The following is a 22,954-nucleotide window of genomic DNA, read 5'->3' as shown; positions in this document are numbered from 1 at the left end:
ATGCTATTCGGGTTCCTCTCCATTGGGCCATCTGTGAGCTAACAGTACCCTGATACCGTATGGGGAGGCAACGCATGTTGGCATGAGATCTTGCTTGGAACATAGTGCGCCAACAACTTCAATGATGTTCACTGCTTCAATTTCTGATGTGAGGGTGCTAGGATGGAGGCCAGGTTACTAATGAGCTTTCTGTAATAATTCATCAATCCAAGGAAAAACCTAAGTTCCAGTACAGACATGGGAGCCAAGACACCTTTCATCATCTCCACTTTATCTTCCAAAGGCTCTAATCCAGTCTTGTCAATTCTGTAGCCCGAGAAGGTATCTTGCTGGAACACACATCCCCCCTTCTAAGGCATACTCACTACCTTGAACAAACAGCTAAAGACTATGTTCATGTTCTTTAAGTGTTCTTTATTGATTTTCCCTGCTATTAGCACGTCGTCCACATAAATGGTGAACCGGGGTAGACTTTGTAGTATATTCTCCATGGTCGGTTGAAAAATAGCACAAACTGATGATATCCAAAATGGCAGTCTGGTATATTGGTACAAATTCTTGTAGGTATTAATTATAGCATATTTCTGGTAATCCTCATCTAACTGCAATTGCAGGCATATATGGCTCATGTCCAGCTTCATGAAGTACAGTGACTCCCACACCCCACCACAGATTTGCATGTAAGTCTTCGATGCAAATGATTGGGTATTCATCCAGCTGTGTGAAATGGTTTACCATTTATTTAAAATCCCCACAAAGGCAAACTGATTCAGTGGCCTTCACGAGATAACAAGGGATAGAGCTGGATGAGCACAGCAGGTCAATCAGCATCAGAGGAGCAGTTTCGGGCCTAGAGACTTCACAATTGCTACAACCAGTGCTGCCTATTCCGCAAGCTGGACTGGTTTGATGACTCATTTGCTTTCGAGCCTCCTAGTTTCTTCCTTTACATTTGCATGCAAAACAAACAACACTGGGCAGAATCATGAAATTACTTCCTGGTCAGCATGCAAGGTGGCCTTGGCTCCTTTGATAGTCCCTAAAGCTTCCTGAGAAACCTCAGGACTTCACTCAGACAGCCACTTTCTAATGAAAAATGTTGAGCCAATCTAGGTGAATCTTTCTCAATACAGTGTGGAGCTGGGGGAACACAACAGGTCAGACAGCATCAGAGGAGCAGGAGGATTGACATTTTGGGATTGATGAAGAGTCCTGGCCCAAAACATTGACTCTTCTGCTCCTCTGATGCTGCCTGACCTGCTGTGTTCCTCCAGCTCCACACTGTATTGACTCTGACTCCAGCATTTGTAGTTCTTGCTATCCCTGAATCTTTCTTAGGTAATTTCGCCCTATCAGGCTTGGCCCTGAGCCTTTCACTGCCATCAGGGGTAAATGAGCCAGCTGCTTCTCATACAAGACTGAAACCAAAGCTTTACCCCTTATCTGTCGGGGCACCCCAGTATAGGCTCTCAGTATAGCCAAGGTCCTCTGCAAACTTAAGGGCTGGAATCCAGAGCAAATTTTGTTAACGATTGGTTCTGTAATCACTGAAACAGCTGCACTGGCAATGAACTCCACGAGAACGGGGTGACCATTTAACCAGACATTTATTTTGATTGAAGGTGTAGAGCTGGATGAACACATCAGGCCAAGCAGCATCAGAGGAGCAGGAAAGCTGACGTTTTGCGTCTAGACCCTTCTTCAGAAAACATTTCTGATTTCTGAAGAAGGGTCTAGACCCGAAACAACAGCTTTCCTGCTCCTCTGATGCTGCTCGGCCTGCTGTGCTCATCCAGCACTTCACCTTGTTATCTCAAATTCTCTAGCACTGGCAGTTCCTACTACCAATTAACAATTTATTTTAATTGACTCTGATTTGGATGTTGCCAAAAATGTAACTGTAAATGTAACCAAGCCCAATGTTAGTGTACCTTCTAGGGTGTGCACTCTCCTGGGTACCAACCTATGAGTTCTCACACTCAATTCAGGCCTGGTCGGACTCTTTTGTTGCCTCGAATCAGCACACCGGCAGCAACTACAATGGCCTGGATCCCGAAAAAAATGTTAGCCATTTGGTCAAGGCTTGGCTTTGTTTTGGGGTTTTGCTGTGGGCTGACCTAGAGTTCCTCTGTGCAGAATATGCACTTGATGAGGCTACGCAATTACCTTCACTGAACTGGTGTTCCCCAGGGTCAGTAGGACTGGAGTGTGTCCACTTCCATCAGCACACCCTCTAAATCATTTGTTTAATTTACTGCATTTTCTAATGACAAAACCAGTAGTACTACCTGTTTGAATTCCCGTTGGGCTTCAGTTAGTAAAGAGTTGCACATGTTTACTTCATTAACCCCACATACCAAACAGTCTCTCAGCGTCTCATTGAGGGATAAACCAAAGTTACATGCCTCTGCCAATCGTCTTAACCTTGACAAAAATCCCAGCATGGATGCTTCTGGTTCTCGAACTGCTGAGTAAAAGCGATAGAATCACAGAATTAGATGAGGCTTTGGTCATAATATTCCTTAACTAAGTGCAGGAAGTGTGTCCAGCTGCAGCTCTTGTTAGACCGCATGACAGCTCTGGAGCTGCGGATGGACTCATTTTGGAGCATACATGATGCTGAGGGGGTCGTGGATAGCACATTTAGCAATTTGGTCACACCGAAGATTAGGATTGCTGAGGGAGATAGCGAATGGGTGACCAAAACGCAGAGGAAGAGCAGGAAGGCAGTGCAGGAGTCCCTGGCAGTCATCTCCCTCCAAAGCAGCTATTCTGTTTTGAATACTGTTGGGGGAGATGGCTCACCAGAGGAAGGCAGCATTAGCCAGGTTCATGGCGCCATGGCTGGCTCTGCTGTACAGAAGGGCGGGAAAAAGAGTGGAAGGGCGATAGTCATTGGGGATTCAATTGTAAGGGGCATAGATAGCGGTTCTGCGGTTGAAAACGGGACTCCTGAATGGTATGTTGCCTCCCAGGCGCACGGGTCAGGGATGTCTCCGATCGGCTGCAGAACATTCTGAAGGGGGAGGGCAAACAGCCAGTTGTCGTAGTGCATATAGGCACCAACAATATAGGCAGAAAACGGGATGAGGTCCTACAAGCAGAATTTAGGGAGTTAGGAGCCAAGTTAAAAAGTAGGAGCTCAAAGGTAGTAATCTCAGGATTGCTACCAGTGCCACATGCTAGTCAATGCAGAAATGAAAGAATAGCTAGGAAGAATGCATGGCTTGAGAGATGGTGTAGGAGGGAGGGGTTCAAATTTTTGGGACATTGGAACCGGTTCTGGGGAAGGTGGGACTATTACAAATTGGACGGTCTACACCTGAACCGGACTGGAACCAATGTCCTTGGGGGTGCTTTTGCTAATGCTGTGGGGGAGGGTTTAAACTAATGTGCAGGGGGATGGGAACCAAATATTGGACAGAAAAGAGGTAGAAATGAAAGCCTGTAGGGAACTAGATAATGGAGTCCGTGTGACTAAAGGGAATAGTAGTCAGGGAGCAGATGATGAACACAAAGGGACAGGTGGTCTGAGGTGCATTTGTTTTAATGCGAGAAGTGTAGTAGATAAGGCAGATGAGCTTAGGGCTTGGATCGGTACCTGGAGGTATGATGTTATTGCTATTACTGAGACTTGGTTGAGGGAAGGGCATGGCTGGCAACTAGTTGTCCCAGGATATCGATGCTTCAGGCGGGATAGAGAGGGAGGTAAAAGGGGTGAGGGAGTTGCAGTAATGGTCAAAGACGATATCACAGCCGCACTGAAGAAGGGCCCCATGGAGGACTCAAGCAGTGAGGCAATATGATTAGAACTCAGAAATAGGAAGGATGCAGTAACAATGCTGTGGCTGTACTACAGGCCTCCCAACAGCGAGCGTGAGATAGAGGTACAAATATGTAAACAGATAATGGAAAGGTGTAGGAGAAACAGGGTGGTGGTGACGGGAGATTTTAATTTTCCCAATGTTGTCTGGGATTCACTCAGTGTTAGGGGTCAAGACGGAGCAGAATTTGTAAGGTGTGTCCAGGAGGGTTTTCTAGAGCAGTACGTATGTAGTCCAACTCAGGAAAGGGCCATACTGGACCTGGTGCTGGGGGATGAACCCGGCCAGGTGGTTGATATTACAGTAGGGGACTATTTTGGAAATAGCAACCACAATTCCGTAAGTTTTACAATACTCATGGATAAGGATAGGAGTGGTCCTAAAGGAAGAGTACTAAACTGGGGGAAGGCCGACTATACCAAGATTCGGCAGGATCTGAGGAATGTAGATTGGGAGAAACTGTTTGAAGGTAAATCCACATTTGATATGTGGGAGGCTTTTAAGGAGAGGTTGATTAGCGTGCAGGAGAGACATGTTCCTGTGAAAATGAGGAATAGAAAAGGCAAGATTAGGGAGCCATGGATGACAGGTGAAATTGTGAGACCAGCCAAGAGAAAAAAGGAAGCATACATGAGGTCTAGGTGACTGAAGACAGACAAAGCTTTGCAAGAATATCGGGAATGTAGAGCGAATCTGAAAAAAGGGATTAAGAGGGCTAAGAGAGGACATGAGATATTGCTGGCAAACATTGTTAAGGAAAATCCCAAAGCCTTTTATTCATGTATAAAGAGCAAGAGGGTAACTAGAGAAAGGATTGATCCACTTAAGGACAAAGAAGGAAAGTTATGCGCTGAGTCAGAGAAAATGGGTGACATTCTTAACGAGCACTTTGCATCGGTATTCACCAAGGAGAGGGACATGACGGATGTTGAGGTTAGGGATAGATGTTTGCTTAGTCTAGGTCAAGTTGACATAAGGAAGGAGGAAGTGTTAGGTATCCTAAAAGACATTAAGGTGGACAAGTCCCCAGGTCCGGATGGGATCTATCCCAGGTTACTGAGGGAAACGAGAGAGGAAATAGCCTGGGCCCTAACAGATATCTTTGCAGTGTCCTTAGACACGGGTGAGGTCCCAGAAGACTGGAGACTTGCTAATGTTGTCCCCTTGTTTAAAAAAGGGCAGCAAGGATAATCCAGATAATTATCGACTGGTGAGCCTGACGTCAGTGGCAGGGAAGCTACTGGAGAAGATACTGAGGGATAGGATCTATTCCCATTTGGAAGAAAATGGGCTTATCAGTGATAGGCAACATGGTTTTGTACAGGGAAAGTCACGTCTTACCAACTTAATAGACTTCTTTGAGGACGTGACAAAGTTGATTGATGAGGGAAAGGCTGTAGATGTCATATACATGGACTTCAGTAAGGCGTTTGATAAGGTTCCCCATGGCAGGCTGATGGAGAAAGTGAAGTCACATGGGGACCAGGGTGTGCTAGCTAGATGGATAAAAAAACTGGCTGGGCAACAGGAGACAGAGGGTAGTAGTAGAAGGGAGTTTCTCAAATTGGAGACCTGTAACCAGTGGTGTTCCACAGGGATCTGTGCTGGGACCACTGTTGTTTGTGATATATGTAAATGATCTGGAGGAAGGTGTAGGTGGTCTGATCAGCAAGTTTGCTGATGACACTGAGATTGGTGGAGTAGCTGATAGTGAAGGGGACTGTCAGAAATTACAGCAGAATATAGATAGACTGGAGAGTTGGGCAGATAAATGGCAGATGGAGTTCAATCCGGGCAAATGTGAGGTGATGCATTTAGGAAGATCAAATTCAAGGGCAAACTATACAGTAAATGGAAAAGTCCTAAGGAAAATTGATGAACAGAGAGATCTGGGTGTTCAGGTCCATTGTTCCCTGAAGGTGACAACGCTGGTCAATAGGGTGGTCAAGAAGACATTTGGCATGCTTTCCTTCATTGGGCGGGATATTGAGTACAAGAGTTGGCAGGTCATGTTGCAGATGTATAGGACTTTGGTTTGGCCACATTTGGAGTACTGTGTACAGTTCTGGTCACCACATTACCAAAAGGATGTGGATGCTTTGGAGAGGGTGCAGAGGAGGTTCACCAGGATGTTGCCTGGTATGGAGGGTGCTACCTATGAAGAGAGGTTGAAAAGATTAGGATTATTTTCATTAGAAAGACGGAGATTGAGGGGGGACCTGATTGAGGTCTACAAAATCATGAGGGGTATAGACAGGGTGGATAGCAAAAAGCTTTTTCCCAGGGTGGGGGACTCAATTACTAGGGGTGATGAGTTCAAAGTGAGAGGGGGAAAGTTTAAGGGAGATATGTGTGGAAAGTTCTTTACACAGAGGGTGGTGGGCGCCTGGAACACGTTGCCAGCGGAGGTGGTAGACGCAGACACGTTAGCGTCTTTTAAGATATATTTGGACAGGTACATGGATGGGCAGGGAGCAAATGGACACAGACCGTTAAAAAATAGATGACAGGTTAGACAGTGGATCTTGATCGGCGCAGGCTTGGAGGGCCGAAGGGCCTGTTCCTGTGCTGTAGGTTTCTTTGTTTCTTTGTTTGTTTCTTTATGTCAACGCTTGAAAGCTTTTAGAATTTGTTGTCTCAATAAATATCAGGTTCCTAATAACCGAAAAAGCTGCAGATTCACAAGCCTTCAGGAGAGGCACTCATTACTTTTCATCTGCCCCAATGACATTTTCCCAGAAAAAGTAATCCATTCTTTACACACATTGGGCCTAGTCTTCAAAGGCAGGATCAAATAAGTCAAGCTTCCTAAATCATGATGTCAGAAATGCTTACCCCAACTCAGAGAGGCCTGTGGCATGCAAATTTCTTCAGGAATGAATTCCTTTCTCTCGTTGCCGCAGAAATAACTCCACAGAGGCCTGTATTCCATGAATAAGTCACCCTTTATTTACATGTGCATAGTATTTGATACTGGTCTGGCTTCTTCAGAGCCAGCTCTCAGTGTGCACAGAACCTCTGTTCCCCATTCCAAATTTGTACCCCTGCATGTAACCTTGTAATTACCCATCCAATTTCCTTTTGAAGGCATTTATTGTGTTTGGTTTCACCACTCTCAAAGACAGTGAGTTCCTGATCATTACTTTATTGCTACAGGAGATATAGGGATCGGGTAAATTGAGTCCATAGAGGAAATTGAAAATATTTATAAGAATGTTTAAAGTTTAGATAGTGCTTAACAGTAGGCTAATATAGACCAGCATTACAATAGTGATGGCTTAATTGTAATTGATATAAGTTAAGACAAGGCCAGCCCGGAATTTTGGATAACTTCAAATTTATAGAGGTGAGAATGCGGGAGGCCACAAATACTTTGGATTACTCAAGTCTAGAGGTGACAGAGTCATGGATGAGAGCCTCAGCAGCAAATGTGGTGAGCTGGGCTGACAAAAGGAAATGTTACAGAGGTGGAAACAGGCAGTTGTAATCAGTTGTTGCTCATCTCAGGGTCAAATAAGGCACCAAGACTGCAAATGGTTAGTTTCAGCTTTAGCTTCCAGCGAAAGGGTGCAATCATTGGCAAAAAAAATGAATTTAATGATGGAAACAAAACACAATGGCTTTAGTCTTCAAATATTTAGTGATCAGCTATGTTGGCACTCTGTCATGGCAATTGTGCATTCAGATCATAGGGTCATAATGGTGTTATGAAACCACTTTTCTGTATTTATTTTTCTAACTAACTTTCTCCCACTCCAACTCTTCCAAGTTATCCACTTGTCACTTTTCACTATGGTTCTATATGGTTCTTTCAGCACAAGTTTGTCTGTAGTATTTTCCTAGATATTCCCTGTCATGTCTTGTCCGTTTTTCATGCCTTTGTCGATTTGTTCAGGTAGAGGAATCTTTTCAATTTGTTTTGCCTGCTTGAGTATATGAGAAAACTTAAAAGGACTGACTTTTGTGTGGCCTGTGCAAGGATTTTGAGGTTGCTACACAGCTGCATGACTGTACAATTTACAGGGAACATTGCATAGGATCATGGCATCATTGTAGTCTAGTCTGGTCTCATTTCTTCCTCATCCACCATTCACATGCATTCAATTTCAGCAATTTGTGGATTAAGTACTTTGAAATCAACCAACAGTTTTTAGGACTGCTAATGCTGCCAGGTCAGATAAACCACAAATCTTTTTTTTAGTTCATTTAATCACGTGATAAATCTGACCAGCCCTCAATAGAGCCCAAAAGGTTTTCTGTATAAGTGAGAAACTTTGCTTTTAGGAATAATTTTAAACAATAAAGTGTGGAATTAGTACAAGTACAGACTTTTCTACTTATTAATGCACAGTAAATTAAATGGAATAAGTTGTGCCATGTCTTACATCTTTGAACAGCTTCTATGATAATAAATGATGCAATTCAATCTTGATTGTCTTGAATAGAAAAGTCAGGCCTTATGCTGTCCTATTGTATTTAAAGCACATGCCTTTGCCTGCGGGTGCAATGTACTTTATATATTCCACAAAGGGTACAACAAGCGTATTGAATTTACACTGAGAGTGAGCAGTAACTTGATACTTCTGATTATTCAAAACAAGCTGGTTGAGCCATATTGCCATTTCTTGATCACTGTGATGTTATTCTTAACTGACAAACCATGAAGTTAACCATGAATTATTGAGAGGAATGCTCAAAACTAGAGTAACTCCTTAACCTACTGAATTGTTACTTTTTGGCCTATTTAACTTGTAAGGCATATAGAATTTTGATGCATTTTTCATATTGTGTTTAGAAAGCCTTCTAGTCATTGCCATGTTATCAGATGATGTGTCTGGTTTTTGTTTAAAGAACTCAAAGCTGGGTTGCTATGTACATGATGTGTGGGATGTCTTTATACAAATAAAAGAACATTGTAACAGCAAACAAGCATTGTAATGTCAGAAAAGGTAGAAACTTCACTCCACCATAGATATTAGTAAGACAGAAATCTGAATAGCAGATCTTGTTGACATTGTATCCACACACATGAAACGTATACTGTCATCTTGCACCTCATGTTTGGGAAGGCCTGGATGGGATGTATTGTTTGTGAAGCAACTTCGAACTGTTTTCTACAGCAATATGACAATCCAAACAATAACATGTTTGAATGCCAGTGTGATTAAATAAACCTCATATTTGTGGCTGGTCAGCTGCTAGTGTGAAGCTGCCAGAATAAAAAGGCTATGAGGATATAATCATGACCATCTAAAACATTTTACAATGTACTAATTTTAGAGCACTATGAGACTCCCCTATAAATGTGCAGCACTTTATTAATTCTGTCATCAGTCGTGCTAAGTTAATTGAAGGAACATACATAAATTATGTTGATATGAGTATGAAAATATTAGCATTATATATCAAGGAGCAGCTATGTTATAATGATACAATTTCCGGAACACTTTTAACAATGGAATTCAACATGACAGACCAGGGTAAAAATGTTAATTGCAGAGTATACTGCACACTATGTACTCACTGATTTTGTTAATTTTTTGTCTTATAAATCATTGTGCCATTTCATCCACATAGAACATAGAACAATGCAGCGCAGAACAGGCCCTTCGGCCCTCGATGTTGTGTCAACCTGTGAACTAATCTAAGCCCCTCCCCCTACACTATCCCATCATTATCCATATGCTTATCCAAGGACTGTTTAAATGCCTGTAATGTGGCTGAGTTAACTACATTGGCAAGCAGGGCGTTCCACGCCCTTACCACTCTCTGAGTAAAGAACCTGCCTCTGACATCTGTCTTAAATCTATCACCCCTCAATTTGCAGCTATGCCCCCTTGTACAAGCTGAAGTCATCATCTTTGGAAAAAGACTCTCACTGTCCACCCTATCTAATCCTCTGATCATCTTGTATGTCTCTATTAAATCCCCTCTTAGCCTCCTTCTCTCCATTGAGAACAGACCCAAGTCCCTCAGCCTTTCTTCATAGGGCCTGCGCTCCAGACCAGGCAACATCCTGGTAAATCTTCTCTGCGCCTTTTTCCAATGCTTCCACATCCTTCCCGTAATGGGGCGACCAGAACTGCACGCAATATTCCAAATGAGGCTGCACTAGCATTTTGTACAGTTGCAGCATGACATCACGGCTCCGGAACGCAATCCCTCTACCAAGAAAACCTAACACACCATAAGCCTTCTTAACAGCACTATCAACCTGGGTGGCAACTTTCAGGGATCTATGTACATGGACACCAAGATCCCTCTGCACGTCGACACTACCAAGAATCTTTCCATTGACCCGGTATTCTGCCTTCTTATTATTCCTCCCAAAGTGAATCACCTCACATTTATCCATATTAAACTCCATTTGCCACCTTTCAGCCCAATTCTGCAGTTCATCCAAGTCTCCCTGCAACCTTGCAATATTCTTCCACACTGTCCACCACTCCACCGACTTTAGTGTCATCTGCAAACTTACTAACCCATCCACCAATGCCTGCGTCCAAGTCATTTATAAAAATGACACACAGCAGTGGCCCCAAAACAGATCCTTGAGACACACCACTGGTAACTGTTCAATTGTTCAATGGATGACACTGTATTTCCTCACAACCATATCAGCCTTTACTGAGTCAGCACAAGCTTGCTAAAGACATAACATTTGCACCTCTGGACCACAACTGAAATCTCACCAGCATTTGGTGGCTTGGGAAAGTGGCTTACACCTATTAGACAAAACAAAATCTCACTTTACGTTAACATAGAAAACAACAATGCCAATCAAAAGCCTGTTGAATATTTATTTACTGACAAATGTTTCAGTGAAAGTCTCATCAATTTTCAATCTCATTCATTGGAGCTTCCACATGTGCAATACTACTCAATGGGATACTGCTGCTAACCAAACAAACACCAAAATTTGATCACATAACTTGAATCCAAGGGAAAATATTAATTATCGAATGAATGGCTCTTTCCAATTGAACACTGTGAAATTCTGTTTTGGGAGATTTATAGGTAGGTATTTATGATGCCCCATTGTTTACAATTGAGTTTTTTTTGCTATATCCTTCAGGATGCTAAAGGATAAGTACAAGTACAGTGACTTACAAGATCACTTACCTTGCTATGTTCGATACTTATAAAGAACTGTACTGCATATTTTCACCATTACCATGTGTGTGTGCATGAGGGCCACCTGTTGGTTTGACCAGAAAGAAACAACTTACAATTATCTAGCACCTTTCACAACCTTAGTATTAAAGTGTTATACAGTCTTTTTTCTAATGTGTTAATTTTTGCAATGACAGAAGCATGGTAGCCAATGTGTGCACAGAAAACTCCTGCAGCTAGCAACTAGATAACTGGACCAACTATTTTATGTGCTGAATGTTGGCTAGCACATTGCAAGAACTCAGTTGATATTCTTCAAAGAATGTTGTATGGTCTTTGCATACATCTGAAAAGACTGGTAGGCCTCAGTTTAATGTGTCATTCAACTGCATTACCCCTCAATAATACACTGAGTGCCAGGCTTAGATTATATGATCAAACATTCTAGACTAGAGCTGGAACCAAAGACCTTTTGATCCCTAGGTAAGAGTGTCACAACAGTGCCAAGACTGACACTGACTGGATAGTCTGATTTCTGAATATATTCAGAAATTTCTAAACTTGTAGGTCAACAAAGCACAGCTTTCATTTTCAACACAGTGTGGAGCTGGAGGAACACGACAGGCCAGGCAGCATTAAAGGAGCAGGAAAGTTGACATTTTAGGTTGGGACCCTTCTTCAGAAAGGAAGGAGCGGGAAGGGAGCTGGGAATTGAATAGAGAGGAGGGTGGGACTGGGGAAGGTAGGTGGGATGGTAATAGGTGAATGCAGGTAGGGAATGGTGGGGATTGGTCAATGAGGTGGGAGGAGCAGAGGGGTGGGACAAAAAGGATGGACAGATTGTGTCAGGTCAAGGAGGTGGGAATGAGAATGAAGGTTGGATGTGGATGAGGCTGGGAGTGGGGAGATTTTAAAACTGGTGAATTCTATGTTTAGGCCTACATACTGTAGGCTCCCGAGGTGGAATGTGAAGTGTTGGTCCTCCAGTTTGTGGGTGGTCAGGGTGTCAACTTGGTCTACTGTATCTGCTGCTCCTGATGTGGTTTCCTCTACATCAGTGAGACCAGCATAGACTCAGCCACCACTTTGTAGAGCTTTTGCACTCTGTACGTGACAAACAACAACACCTTCCAGTCACCAATCATTTTAACTCCCCCTCCCACTCCTTGGGTGACGTCTCCATCCCTGGCCTCCTCCAGTGTCACAATGACACCACCTGCAAACTGGAGGAGCAACACCTCATATTCTGCCTTGGGAGCCTACAGCCCTATGGCCTAAACATGGAATTCACCAGTTTTAAAATCTCCCCACCTCCCGCCTCATCCCATGTCCAAACCTCCCTTTTATCCCCACCTCCTTGACCTGACATAACCTGCACTCATCTATCACCATCCTACCTACCTTCCACAGCCTCACCCCTCCTCTCTCTATTTATTACCCAGCTCCCCTCCCCATTTCTGAAGGAGGGTCCCAAGCAGAAACATCAACTTTCCTGCTCCTCTGATGCTGCCTGGCCTGCTGTGTTCCTCTAGCTCCATACTGTGTGTCTCTGACTCCAGCATCTGCAGTTCATGCTCTGAGGGATTTCATTTTCTATTTGTTTATGTGGTTTATATTTTGAATTACAAATCAATAGACATTTCCAACTGCAGCAAAGGAACCTCGCAATTAAAGCCAATCATACCGCCTTCCCAGGACTTCAACAACACCCCAAACACTGATTTTTGCATTCTTTCAGTCCATGTACATAACCTTTCACAATGTGTCTTCAGCTCCGAAGAAGCTGGGGAAGGTGAGTGAAGTTTGCAAGAAGTCATAAACAACTTGTCAATAAGCTGACACAAAGATCCCTGGCTTTGAACTTATTTGAAGCAACTTTAGACTATATCTGCATAAAGCTTGACAGATATGAAAATCTAAAGCACAAGTGGAAAATTAAAACCAGCGATCACCCACAATAGACCATGGACCCTATAAGGACCTAATGCCTAGTGTTTACAATTATGAAAGAGTCATTACAGCAATATACTCATTGCTCCTGACTCAATTATCTGGTTTAGCTCCCTGAAGTACAATTATAATTGTAGTCCTACATCTACAATAACCATGACGGAGATTATAGGGTTATCATTTGGTTAAGGGTTCAACTCCTTTCAAACTGAGAACGAAGTCTGGAGCATTTTATTTTAATCATTCCCATGTAGCCATTATGATTCAGAAGGCGCTATGCAATATTATCTTTAACAAGTACAAATCCTATCCCTGGAATCGTGACTGAAGTCTCAAATACTTTACAGCACCATTCCATTCTCGCGGGAATTTAACTTACTGTTCGCTATTTGGACTGCAACATCAGAACTGGACCCCAATCGTTTCTTGCTTTTTGGAATGCCTAAAAAGGAACGATTAAAGGTAAACTTATTCGTCAACTCCTGTGAACTTTTCTTTAAAATAGATAGTGTCCTCACCTCCAACCAATCAGAAACCCCAATTGTGGCAGGGTTATTTTCTTCCTGTTAACTCACACTGTGCAGCCTGCGTGTTGGTTCCTCTGCCACAGAAACAGAGACATCCAACTTCTGGCGGGAGAGGCGGCAAAATCGTATGTTACCGAATGTTCCCAATAAACAAAAGACAAAACATCCGAAAAAATATATGTACTTGGAAGAAACAAGACTCTACTGACATTCCAAAACTTTTACTCCCCTTTATAGGCTGACGCCAAACAATTGGTCATGACATACCCCAAGTACGAGAAACATTAACGCGCAGAACCTCTGGGCATGCCCTTTTAAGCTGATCTCTTAGAGCATTAAACAGTGGCTCAGAGGCCAGGCAGCCCATTGCTTCTAGGAGTACATACCACTCCAAGTATTCCAACCAAACCAGAAACCTATTAGCATACTGAAAAAAAAACAGATTTTAAATTATTTCCATCAGCAACTCGACTCCCGCCTGACTTGCCAAAGCGATACATACAAGATGTGGTTGTGAACTAACAAAACTGGTGCAAATGTCTGCAATATGTTTAGCATTCGAGAAATGTGAAAACAAACGGCTCCTGCAGGCGATCTGAAGCTGGGGTACACATCCCACCCGCCCACCCTGCTCTCAGACGTAAGGTTCCGGTTGCCCAAAAGGTGTGTAGTTACCTGGGGGACATAGCATAGCAGCTGGCACATCTGCCTGTTTCGCCTCAATTTCCCTCCACTACCCTGAAACACCCGTACGGTTGTGTCGCCCGGAGAACTTATCATTTTGAAAAATAAATATACAAACTGTAATATGATCGTGATTTTTTTTCTTGGCAAAACTGCATCTCGCAGTACATTTTACTTGACTTTCAATGCCCAAAGTTTGAGGTATTGAGGAATCTATTTAAGACAATAAATCAATTTGTTGTTTTTAATCGATCGCAAAAATTCATTGGAAGTAAAACATAAGTGGCTGGTATTAAAACATTGTTTTAAAAAGTTACTGGAAAGCTCAGGCTGTTTCAGGGACACTGTTCAAAAAGCTTAAGACGTTAAATTATCTAACTGTGGCGAAATACAACACATTGAAATGATATGGCGGTTGAATCTTTCCAGCTCGATGTTTTAAGTTCTAGGGACTTGATGCAAAAGTTTGAACTGCTTAACTCCTGAACAACTAGCGAATTTGAGCACAAGCTCTACGCCCTGTTATCTCAGGTTCCCCAGTATCTGCAGTGCCTACTACCTCTCAGCGAATTTGAACAGGTTCGTTTGGTATCCGCTGTTAAAAGTCCTATTGATTTCGACCTGCTCTTGAAATCCGCGCGTTTTTATTAAATCCTTCAAGTAAACTGGTGAAAAACTGTGCAAAAGTTTTTTTTAAAAAAAAATTGTATCAATCAGTATCAGACCAAGCAGAGATGATTTATGAATATGTGTAATGACTTCACTTTTGAACGGGAGTAGTGGGCTGATAATTGATGAGACAGGAAAGGGGCTGACTGAAAGAAAGGGATAGGAGGGGCAAACAGGGGAGGGAAGAGGCGGAGAGTCTTAAACAGAATGGTGCCCAATTATGAAAGAATTATCATGCTCAGATACATAGACAAAATGACAGAGACAGTAAATGCCTGAGTCCAGTCTAGCTGTCTACCTTCCTGATAACACTTCCTTGATTTGCAAACAGTTCCCCAATATATTCTGCAACGTCGTCAATAAAAGAACTGAAGCACAAATATTTTTAAATTTCTCTGATGTATAACGATTCATTTGCCTGTAAGGAGTTGAGTGTTGTCGAAAAGGAGCTTGTGAGCAGTTACTCAAGTTAGCCGGAGAGAAAATAGAAAGTGTAAATAAAGGACAGAATGTATCACGGGTGACGCCGCAAGCCTGTGAAACTTTTTGTCCTGCTCAGAGGTGTTTCAAGAGACAGAGCCGAGTCATTGTCAACACCTAAAATCTCGTCTGGCAAACTGTCCTAAACGAGTCCTATTCGTACATTTACATTAGTTAACCTGTGACAAAGTATGACACAGAAAATGAAACAGAAGTGTCGATGTCGTTTGAGCTAACCGAGGGAAGCGGCCGGTAGCTAGATTGTATCAGAGATAATGGGAACTGCAGATGCTGGAGAATCCAAGATAATAAAGTGTGGAGCTGGATGAACACAGCAGGCCGAGCAGCATCTCAGGAGCACAAAAGCTGACGTTTCGGGCCCAGACCCTTCATCAGAGAGGGGGATGGGGAGAGGGTTCTGGAATAAATAGGGAGAGAGGGGGAGGCGGACCGAAGATGGAGAGTAAAGAAGATAGGTGGAGAGAGTATAGGTGGGGAGGTAGGGAGGGGATAGGTCAGTCCAGGGAAAACGGACAGGTCAAGGAGGTGGGATGAGGAAGTAGGTAGGAAATGGAGGTGCGGCTTGGGGTGGGAGGAAGGGATGGGTGAGAGGAAGAACAGGTTAGGGAAGCAGAGACAGGCTGGGCTGGTTTTGGGATGCAGTGGGGGGAGGGGATGAGCTGGGCTGGTTTTGGGATGCGGTGGGATTGTATATTGTTTGAAACCCTTGGCAGACAGATTCAGCATTTAATACTGTCCTGTTGACTGAGCTGTGCAAAGAACCGTAATGAAACGGAGTGGGAGCTTGGCCAAACAGCTAAACGTGTATTTTCCAAACATTTTAATTAAAGCAGCATTGCAAAACACTTCGAACTAATTCATACCAAAAAAATGATTTGAATAGATGTCGTAATCGCCACCACCACAAGACGCGCAATAATGGAAAAAAAAGCTAAAATGTAGTCCGCCTGCAACACTTCGTTAACTCATCGCAAATAGGTGGAGCCTTTCTAAAGTTAAAAGAGGGGCAAAATGGGAATGGCTCTTGATTCAGTGACTGCTGATTTACGATGCCACAATGTCCCTGCAGGCGGAAAGACCGTAGTTAATCACATTTTTAGTCAAAATGATCATTTTTCACTCCAAAAGAAAATGTAAAACTCTCATATATCCAACAAAGAATTTACATTTTTTACCTGATTTTATTTTGATAGTTTTCTATTTTACTTTCAACTGCTCTGAATCTAATCGATTGCACTTCAACCATTTTACATTATTGTATTATGAATGAATGCGATTCCGAAGCACTTTATTGAATAAGCTTTAATCATGCAAACTGTGGAATGCTCCTTAAGATCCGCTCAGTGAAGCGGTTAGTTGTGAAATGTTACGGGGATGGGGGACGTTGCGAATGGGGGGGGGGGAGTTATCAATTGTTCCACGCCCCTCCACCACCACCCCCCTCCTCCACCCACAATTATCTGCCTCTTCTGAAAGATTGTGGTATCCTTGTTGTTGTCTATTGTAACATTTCACGATAGTATTCCTGACTCTAGAGTCATCAGATTATTATTTGATGAGAAAACACTTCAGGAAATTCATTAAGTTGGTAACAGTGAGACTCATTTGCAACCACTACGAAACACAACAGATATTTCAAAGAATCTGACAATAACCACGAATAAATATGTAAAATGAGCTTTTAGCATCATTTATTATTGATGATGGATTGCTTCTAAAGGAAGTGGCCTGCATCGTTTCTTTTCCCTCTCTTAGAAATGAGCATGAGACTTGGAGCAATTATATTGAAGCCATAATTCAATTAGAGGCTTTCTTTTTCAAAAGAAACGCACACTCAACAAACACTAGTCCGTTTTCAATAAATGGTTTTCACAACAATTACATAATATCAGTGAGGAGCCTCTTGGAACGATTCTGTACATTTCATTCGTGAAAATGTTTCCTTTCCTGTGAGTGACTGTCTACGGGAGGAAAGAAGCTGGTTTACTCGCAAGGAAAATACTCGCCAACTTCTGTACAAAGTTGGAGACAGATAAAGCTTGACTTTGATCTTTTCATAATTCACAGCTGGGTTTTGCAAAACACTGAGAGTAAATAACAATTTTGGCCGAATCTCACGGCTCCAAAAATAATCCGTGAAGTGAATGAAAGTTAATATAGTTTTCGCACAGACCATCAAATTTTACAAAATGAATGGTTTGAACACAGCAGGAGTAAGTTAGGCAGCTGCGTTTTACGACTATTTTTCCCCATGATGTACCACATTAATGTGTCCCTTCCTTCTGGAGATTACTGCGGCATTTGAGAATGTCTGCCTGTAGGAGGCGCTCTTAGCCCGACTCTTCCCATCCCCATTCACTCCAAAATCCAACACATCAGCGTTGGGCCTTCGGGGATCTGGTATTATTCAAGTCATTTAGTCATTATACTGTATAAGTGTCTCAAGCATCTACAATCATTCCGCATTAAAATATTGTCATGATTTGAACTACTTGCAACGATAATGCCAAATATCTTGCAACCAATGAAGCAACGACTAAAACCTACACCGCAATGATCCCCAAAACATTGTTTTACAGATATCGTATCAAATCAAAAACCGAAACTGTACCTGGGTGCAATATTTTGGCATCCTTCATAATATTTGAAAATTAGGTTTGGGGGTTTAATTTTAGCACCGCTTGGTCACTTGGGGCTAGTGTAAATATTAGCTGTGGAAAAAAAATATTTTTGCTGACAGAAGGTTGACGCTTAAAAAACGAAACCAGTATGTTTTTGTTTAGAAAAAGAAAGCACATGGAACTGTAGGTATAAACAAAGTGATGTGAGCTGTATCAAATGTCATTTGATTTGATAGAATTTCTTTTTCAAAAGATATTTAAAACTTTTGAGTTAAGCCGCTTACAATCTTCCTTTTGCTGTAATTAATAGATATTTTAAAAGTACTCGAGGCCGGGAAGTGGGCATATTTTCTCACGGGTTGAGATTTTTTCGAGGATGATAGAATTGCCAATTAACAATCATAAAACTCACTAGACCTTGTGAACAGAATGTTGAACTGTTCAGTGGGAATGGTTACAACACTGGCAGCTTTCAAAATACAAAAGACAAGAGATTAAAGTCGTAACTGTTCATTTATTAGCCAAAAATATATACTTTCTTGTACAATTTCGTTCACACGTATGTACATTTTTTGTTTGCAGTATATACAAAACATCTCGAACACCAGGTGATAACTAATTCTCACTGGACTTACAAAAAAAAACTGGGTTCACTTTTATCTCACAAATGCAACTAATTGATACACGCCTTGTCGGCTAGTATTACATTACCGGTTCAGTTTAGTACACATACATGCTTACAGGTTAAACTATACAGGGAAAAAATTATTTTTACATTCCATTTAACAAGAAAATGGTTACAAAATAAAGTTCTTTTTTTAAAAAAAATGCCATAAGTGACTATGCGGATGAAAGCGCCGACAAAACCATGGCTGCATCGAGTTGATTCTGGGGTCTGAAACGAACAAAATTGTTGTGGATCAGTGTTTTGATTTTTTTTCCCCCAAAGTTTGACATCCACATTTTGTGTAAAATGTTGTGATTTAAGTTTTAAATGCAGGTCAACTACAGCGAGGAATACAAAAAAGCTGCACGCCTGTTACTGCAAAGACCTCCATCTGGTGTAAAATGGTGGGAAGATGCGGACAAAAACGAAACATGTTTCTTACCGTCTCGGAACTGGTTGGAAAGCTGTCTTTACTATTTTTTTCTCTATTTCCAAGGCACTGCTTCGATCTGCAAATAACAACGAGTTCTGATAATTGGTATTGTTCGCCATTATCGAGGCCACTTTTACTCAGATTCAGACGCTGAAATTCAACTTTGTTATAGAATCGTTACCAATTAGACCAGTTAAAGGATAAAGTGGTGTGAATACAATACAGGGTAAGTGTTATCTTATTACATGGGTGCCTTTTTTTCCCTACCTAATACTTACTGGAAAAGTTATTGTAATGAAATTATAAATTATACTTAAAACTGGTGCTGAAGATCAGTTTATAATAAATGCAATTTTGACCATCAAAAAATCATTATCCCATTACTTTGATTGCACCTTAGAGTACTTCTATCTTGGATTTAGTTACAATTGAGCAATGGTACTTTTCGCGAGCAGGATGTAAAAAATCTCTCAGGATCGATTGAAAAAAAAATGAAGAAGTGGGCTTTGTGTAATCAGTAAATGTAATTAATTCGCAATCGTTGGGATACCTTTGGAGATCACCGCTGAGTTAATCATTCCTTTTAACTTTTAACTTTATTGTTTAAATAAAAGGCCCAACTGGTAAGGCTGCTGATCGGTATTATTCATTTTTTTAAAAAAATTGATTCCCTTTGCAAATTGTGTGAGGTGTTCTCAGAGTCTGGTTGAAGCATGTTTCATAGGATTTGAGTTCAATGTACCTGTTACCGTGGGTTCTGCAGACTGCGCCCGTTCCTCGCCTCCCCTGACTGTGCAAAATGCGGGAACCCCGGCAGTCGGAACAGCTTGGCCTGTACTAAGTCCAAGGAAATGATTGGAATTAATTAAAGCCAGCGGGTGGTGAGAATAGGTGCGGTTTGTCCAGTTCTGAAATTTGCCCATGGGGCAGGCGAAAAGTCTGTGCTGGCCCAGGAGAGAGGAGGCAGCAGCGGAGCCGGCGGGAGGGTTACTGATCTGGGGAGATTTGCGAGGATTGTCTGGCGTCGTGGCCGTCTCAGCCAGAGACCAGATTTTAGGTTTCTGGTTCACCGACAGGCTGTTCTCGGGTGCAGGCGACACCGGACTTTTCCTCTCGCTGTTGTTTTTGGTCGGATCGCCGCTGACCTGCCCGGAGATCTGCGGGGACAGGTCACCCCGTTTGTCTTCGCTCACTCTGCTGTCTTCTACCACCGATTTCAGAAAGCCGGCCTCCGGGCCGTTCAACTCGTCGAAAGTGTCCGAGATTTCTGAGTCACTTCTGCCATCCAGTTTGCAGTCCAAGTTGAAGTCCGGGTCTTGCTCGTCCTCGTCCTCTTTGCTTTCAATATTCTCCGTGTCAATATTCTCCAAATCGATCTCCTCGTCCTCCTCCTTTTTCTCCCCTTCCAGGTCTGGCTCGCTTCCGTACGAATTGCCCTCCTCGTCCGTCCTGTTCCTGGGAGTCCAAGTCATTTTGTTCTCCTTTTTCAGCCTCCTCCTGGCGTTGGCGAACCACGTCGACACTTGGGTCAGGGTCATTTTGGTGATAATGGCCAGCATGATCTTCTCTCCTTTGGTCGGGTACGGGTTTTTGCGGTGCTCGTTCAGCCAAGCTTTCAAAGTGCTGGTACTTTCCCTGGTGGCATTTTTCGGCCTGGACGGGTCCCCGAACTGGTACTGGCCGTAAGGGTAATAGGCGGCGTGGTGGTGCGGGAAAGCAGGATGCTGTACTCCTGGGCTCTCCTTCAGTTCATACTGGGCACCCTAAACAGGGAGGTGGGATAGGGAGGATCGGGGGAGAAGTGGGAAGAGGGAGAGTGCTCGTTTAGAACTCAAACATAAGATGAAACACAACAGTCAATTCAGCTACGCTCTGTCGCCACACAAAAACACCCGTGTTGAGGTGAAGAGAAAGCAATTGGGGCGAGAGGAAAGTTTGTGGAGTGACACCACGCTGGAAGCCAAACAAAAATGGAGCTGCCACACACACACACACACACCCGAAAAAAATAACAAAATCCGCAAGTGAAATTGACGAGGAAACGGCAGTGAAACTGACAAACGCGGCGCAGAAACTGACGGGAAAGTTTTCGGGAGAAAAGTCAACAGCGAAAAGAAAAGTGGTTGAAGTAAAGCGCTTTTTTAACCAAAAAATATTTTTGAGAATCCCCAGTCCCACACTGTTTCTGGCCCCGCGTGCTGCTTTGGTAATCGCTTGCAAACTTTCTGTATTTTTTTGGGGTGGTGGGGGTTGGGGTGGCGTTTGTACAGAAATGATTTACCGGCGCTCAGAGGACTGGAAGAGAGAGCAAACTGACGTAAATGTTCTTACCAGTTGAGGAAACAGGGGTAGATCGGCTGCATAAGGCAAGAAGGCGCCGTATCCTTGGGCGGCATAAGGGGAGCCGTACATGGTGAGGACAGTGGAGGCAGCTCCGGACGCCGTGAGATCGCTCCCAGCCCTGGAAGATGATAGACCCTGACGATCGGGGTAAAGTGGCCTAGTAGCAGCAATGTACTGATATCCCAGTTGTGGGAAAGACATGGCCAGTGACTAGTGCGGGAGAAATCGCGGTGCGGAAAGAGCCGGAGTAGCCACCTTTAACGCTACAGACCCAGCTGGAAGTATACGTTTCCACATGCAGACACACTGTAACCGATCCGATCGCTCTCTCAACTTGCTATTGATCTGCGGGTGCCCAGGTCAGGTCCTAACAGATTCGTAGAGATTATTCGGAGTTGATGGCCTGATTGACATTTCTGACATGAGCTAGGCCCCTCCTATTTCTTCAGGGTCCGCCGCAGCTTTTACTCAAATCTCTGCCTTTGTCACAGAGCGTGTCTTTTTTCCAAATCTATTTACTGACGTCGCGATCTTTTATTTCAGTTGCTTTCAAGTCGCAGTTTGCGATCGCCAATCAGTACCAGTTCTCCGGCAAAAAAAAACATGCCCGCCCCAAATGTTTCAAAGAAGTACATTCGCCTCCCACTTTTTTTTGCCACGGGGTTTTCTTTTAAAAGCTGAGCATTTGTAGAAATATAATTGGCATCAAACGCAAACAAGAGAAAGAAAACCGACCTCAGTAAGACAAAACGGAATCTGAACAAGTTGAGATCGCTTTGATGTAGTTTTTTTTTACAGCTCGCTTGACAAAACTTTATTCTCCCTAACCTATTGTTTTAACTTTGTTAAACAGACCCTTAGTTTTTGGTGACGTCGACACTGCATGCATATACATAGGCTCTCATCTTGCTATCTACCCTATTTAAAGAAAGTTCGCTTGGCACCCCCAATGCGTTAGTTTTATTTGATTCAACGAAATGAGCTGGTGTTTCCTCTGCGTGGGCTGAGAGTGGGCAGCGCAGTTCAGGATCCAGTTAATTCTTTGTTAATAATGGACTTCAAACGGGTATAGAGCCACCACTTCACATCAAAGCGGACTAACGCTAATTTCAAACACATAAAGAAATCCGGCGTAAACTCAGAAGCTGCCCTTACCGTGGTTAAGCTGGTACAGAAGTGGTGTGAATTGCACAGCCTCCAGCACCTTCATACCAAACTCATTATCACGTTTTGTCCTGTCCCTAAACTGTAATTAGCAAATTTATGATTCCCCGTTCCTCTCTACGGTGTGGTGTTGTGAAACGATAGGTCTGCATGATAAAGCAAAACACGAGATTGTAATAAATGCGGATTAGCGCGAAGCAAGTCCCTGGATTGAAATTCTCTGAATCAATATATTAAATCTGTATGTACCACATCTAATCGCTTTATGGCTCATCATTCTGGTATTTGATGTCAGATAATCGCCCACCCATTGTTTGAAGAATAGAGTAAAATTTTAAATTGTGTTTTTTTTTCTGGCCTTGTTAACTGACGGCCGGTGATAAATTCGTCTATTGAATTGTGCACAAATACAAACTAGAAATCGAATTATTGACTGCCTTTGGAGAGAGGCGTTCGGG

General features: G+C 42.8%; 1 protein-coding gene and 1 long non-coding RNA gene across 2 annotated transcripts in view; both read right to left on the bottom strand.

Annotated features, from left to right (window-relative positions):
• The window catches only part of LOC125460050 (uncharacterized), a 33,125-nt gene extending 19,824 nt beyond the window's left edge, over positions 1 to 13,301 (bottom strand). Inside the window, exons 1-2 of the long non-coding RNA XR_007249163.2 lie at positions 13,267 to 13,301; positions 10,947 to 11,022 (exon numbers count right to left, since the gene is read on the bottom strand). This is a non-coding gene — a long non-coding RNA (uncharacterized LOC125460050). The remainder of the gene's footprint in view (positions 1 to 10,946; positions 11,023 to 13,266) is intronic.
• Positions 13,302 to 18,383: 5,082 nt separating this feature from the next.
• On the bottom strand, positions 18,384 to 21,846 carry irx3a (iroquois homeobox 3a). The gene is made up of 4 exons (XM_048546181.2): positions 21,321 to 21,846; positions 19,732 to 20,752; positions 18,999 to 19,065; positions 18,384 to 18,784 (listed from the first exon to the last, which is right to left on the bottom strand). Exons 1-4 carry the CDS (start codon positions 21,531 to 21,533, stop codon positions 18,730 to 18,732), a joined length of 1,356 nt encoding a protein of 451 aa, XP_048402138.1. The 5' UTR covers positions 21,534 to 21,846; the 3' UTR covers positions 18,384 to 18,729.
• Positions 21,847 to 22,954: the final 1,108 nt, after the last annotated feature.

The sequence above is a fragment of the Stegostoma tigrinum genome, chromosome 16 (assembly GCF_030684315.1).
Source record: "Stegostoma tigrinum isolate sSteTig4 chromosome 16, sSteTig4.hap1, whole genome shotgun sequence".
Classification (NCBI taxonomy): domain Eukaryota; kingdom Metazoa; phylum Chordata; class Chondrichthyes; order Orectolobiformes; family Stegostomatidae; genus Stegostoma; species Stegostoma tigrinum.
Note: the sequence above shows the minus strand (reverse complement) of the source record. Positions and strands in the feature narration are given on the sequence as shown.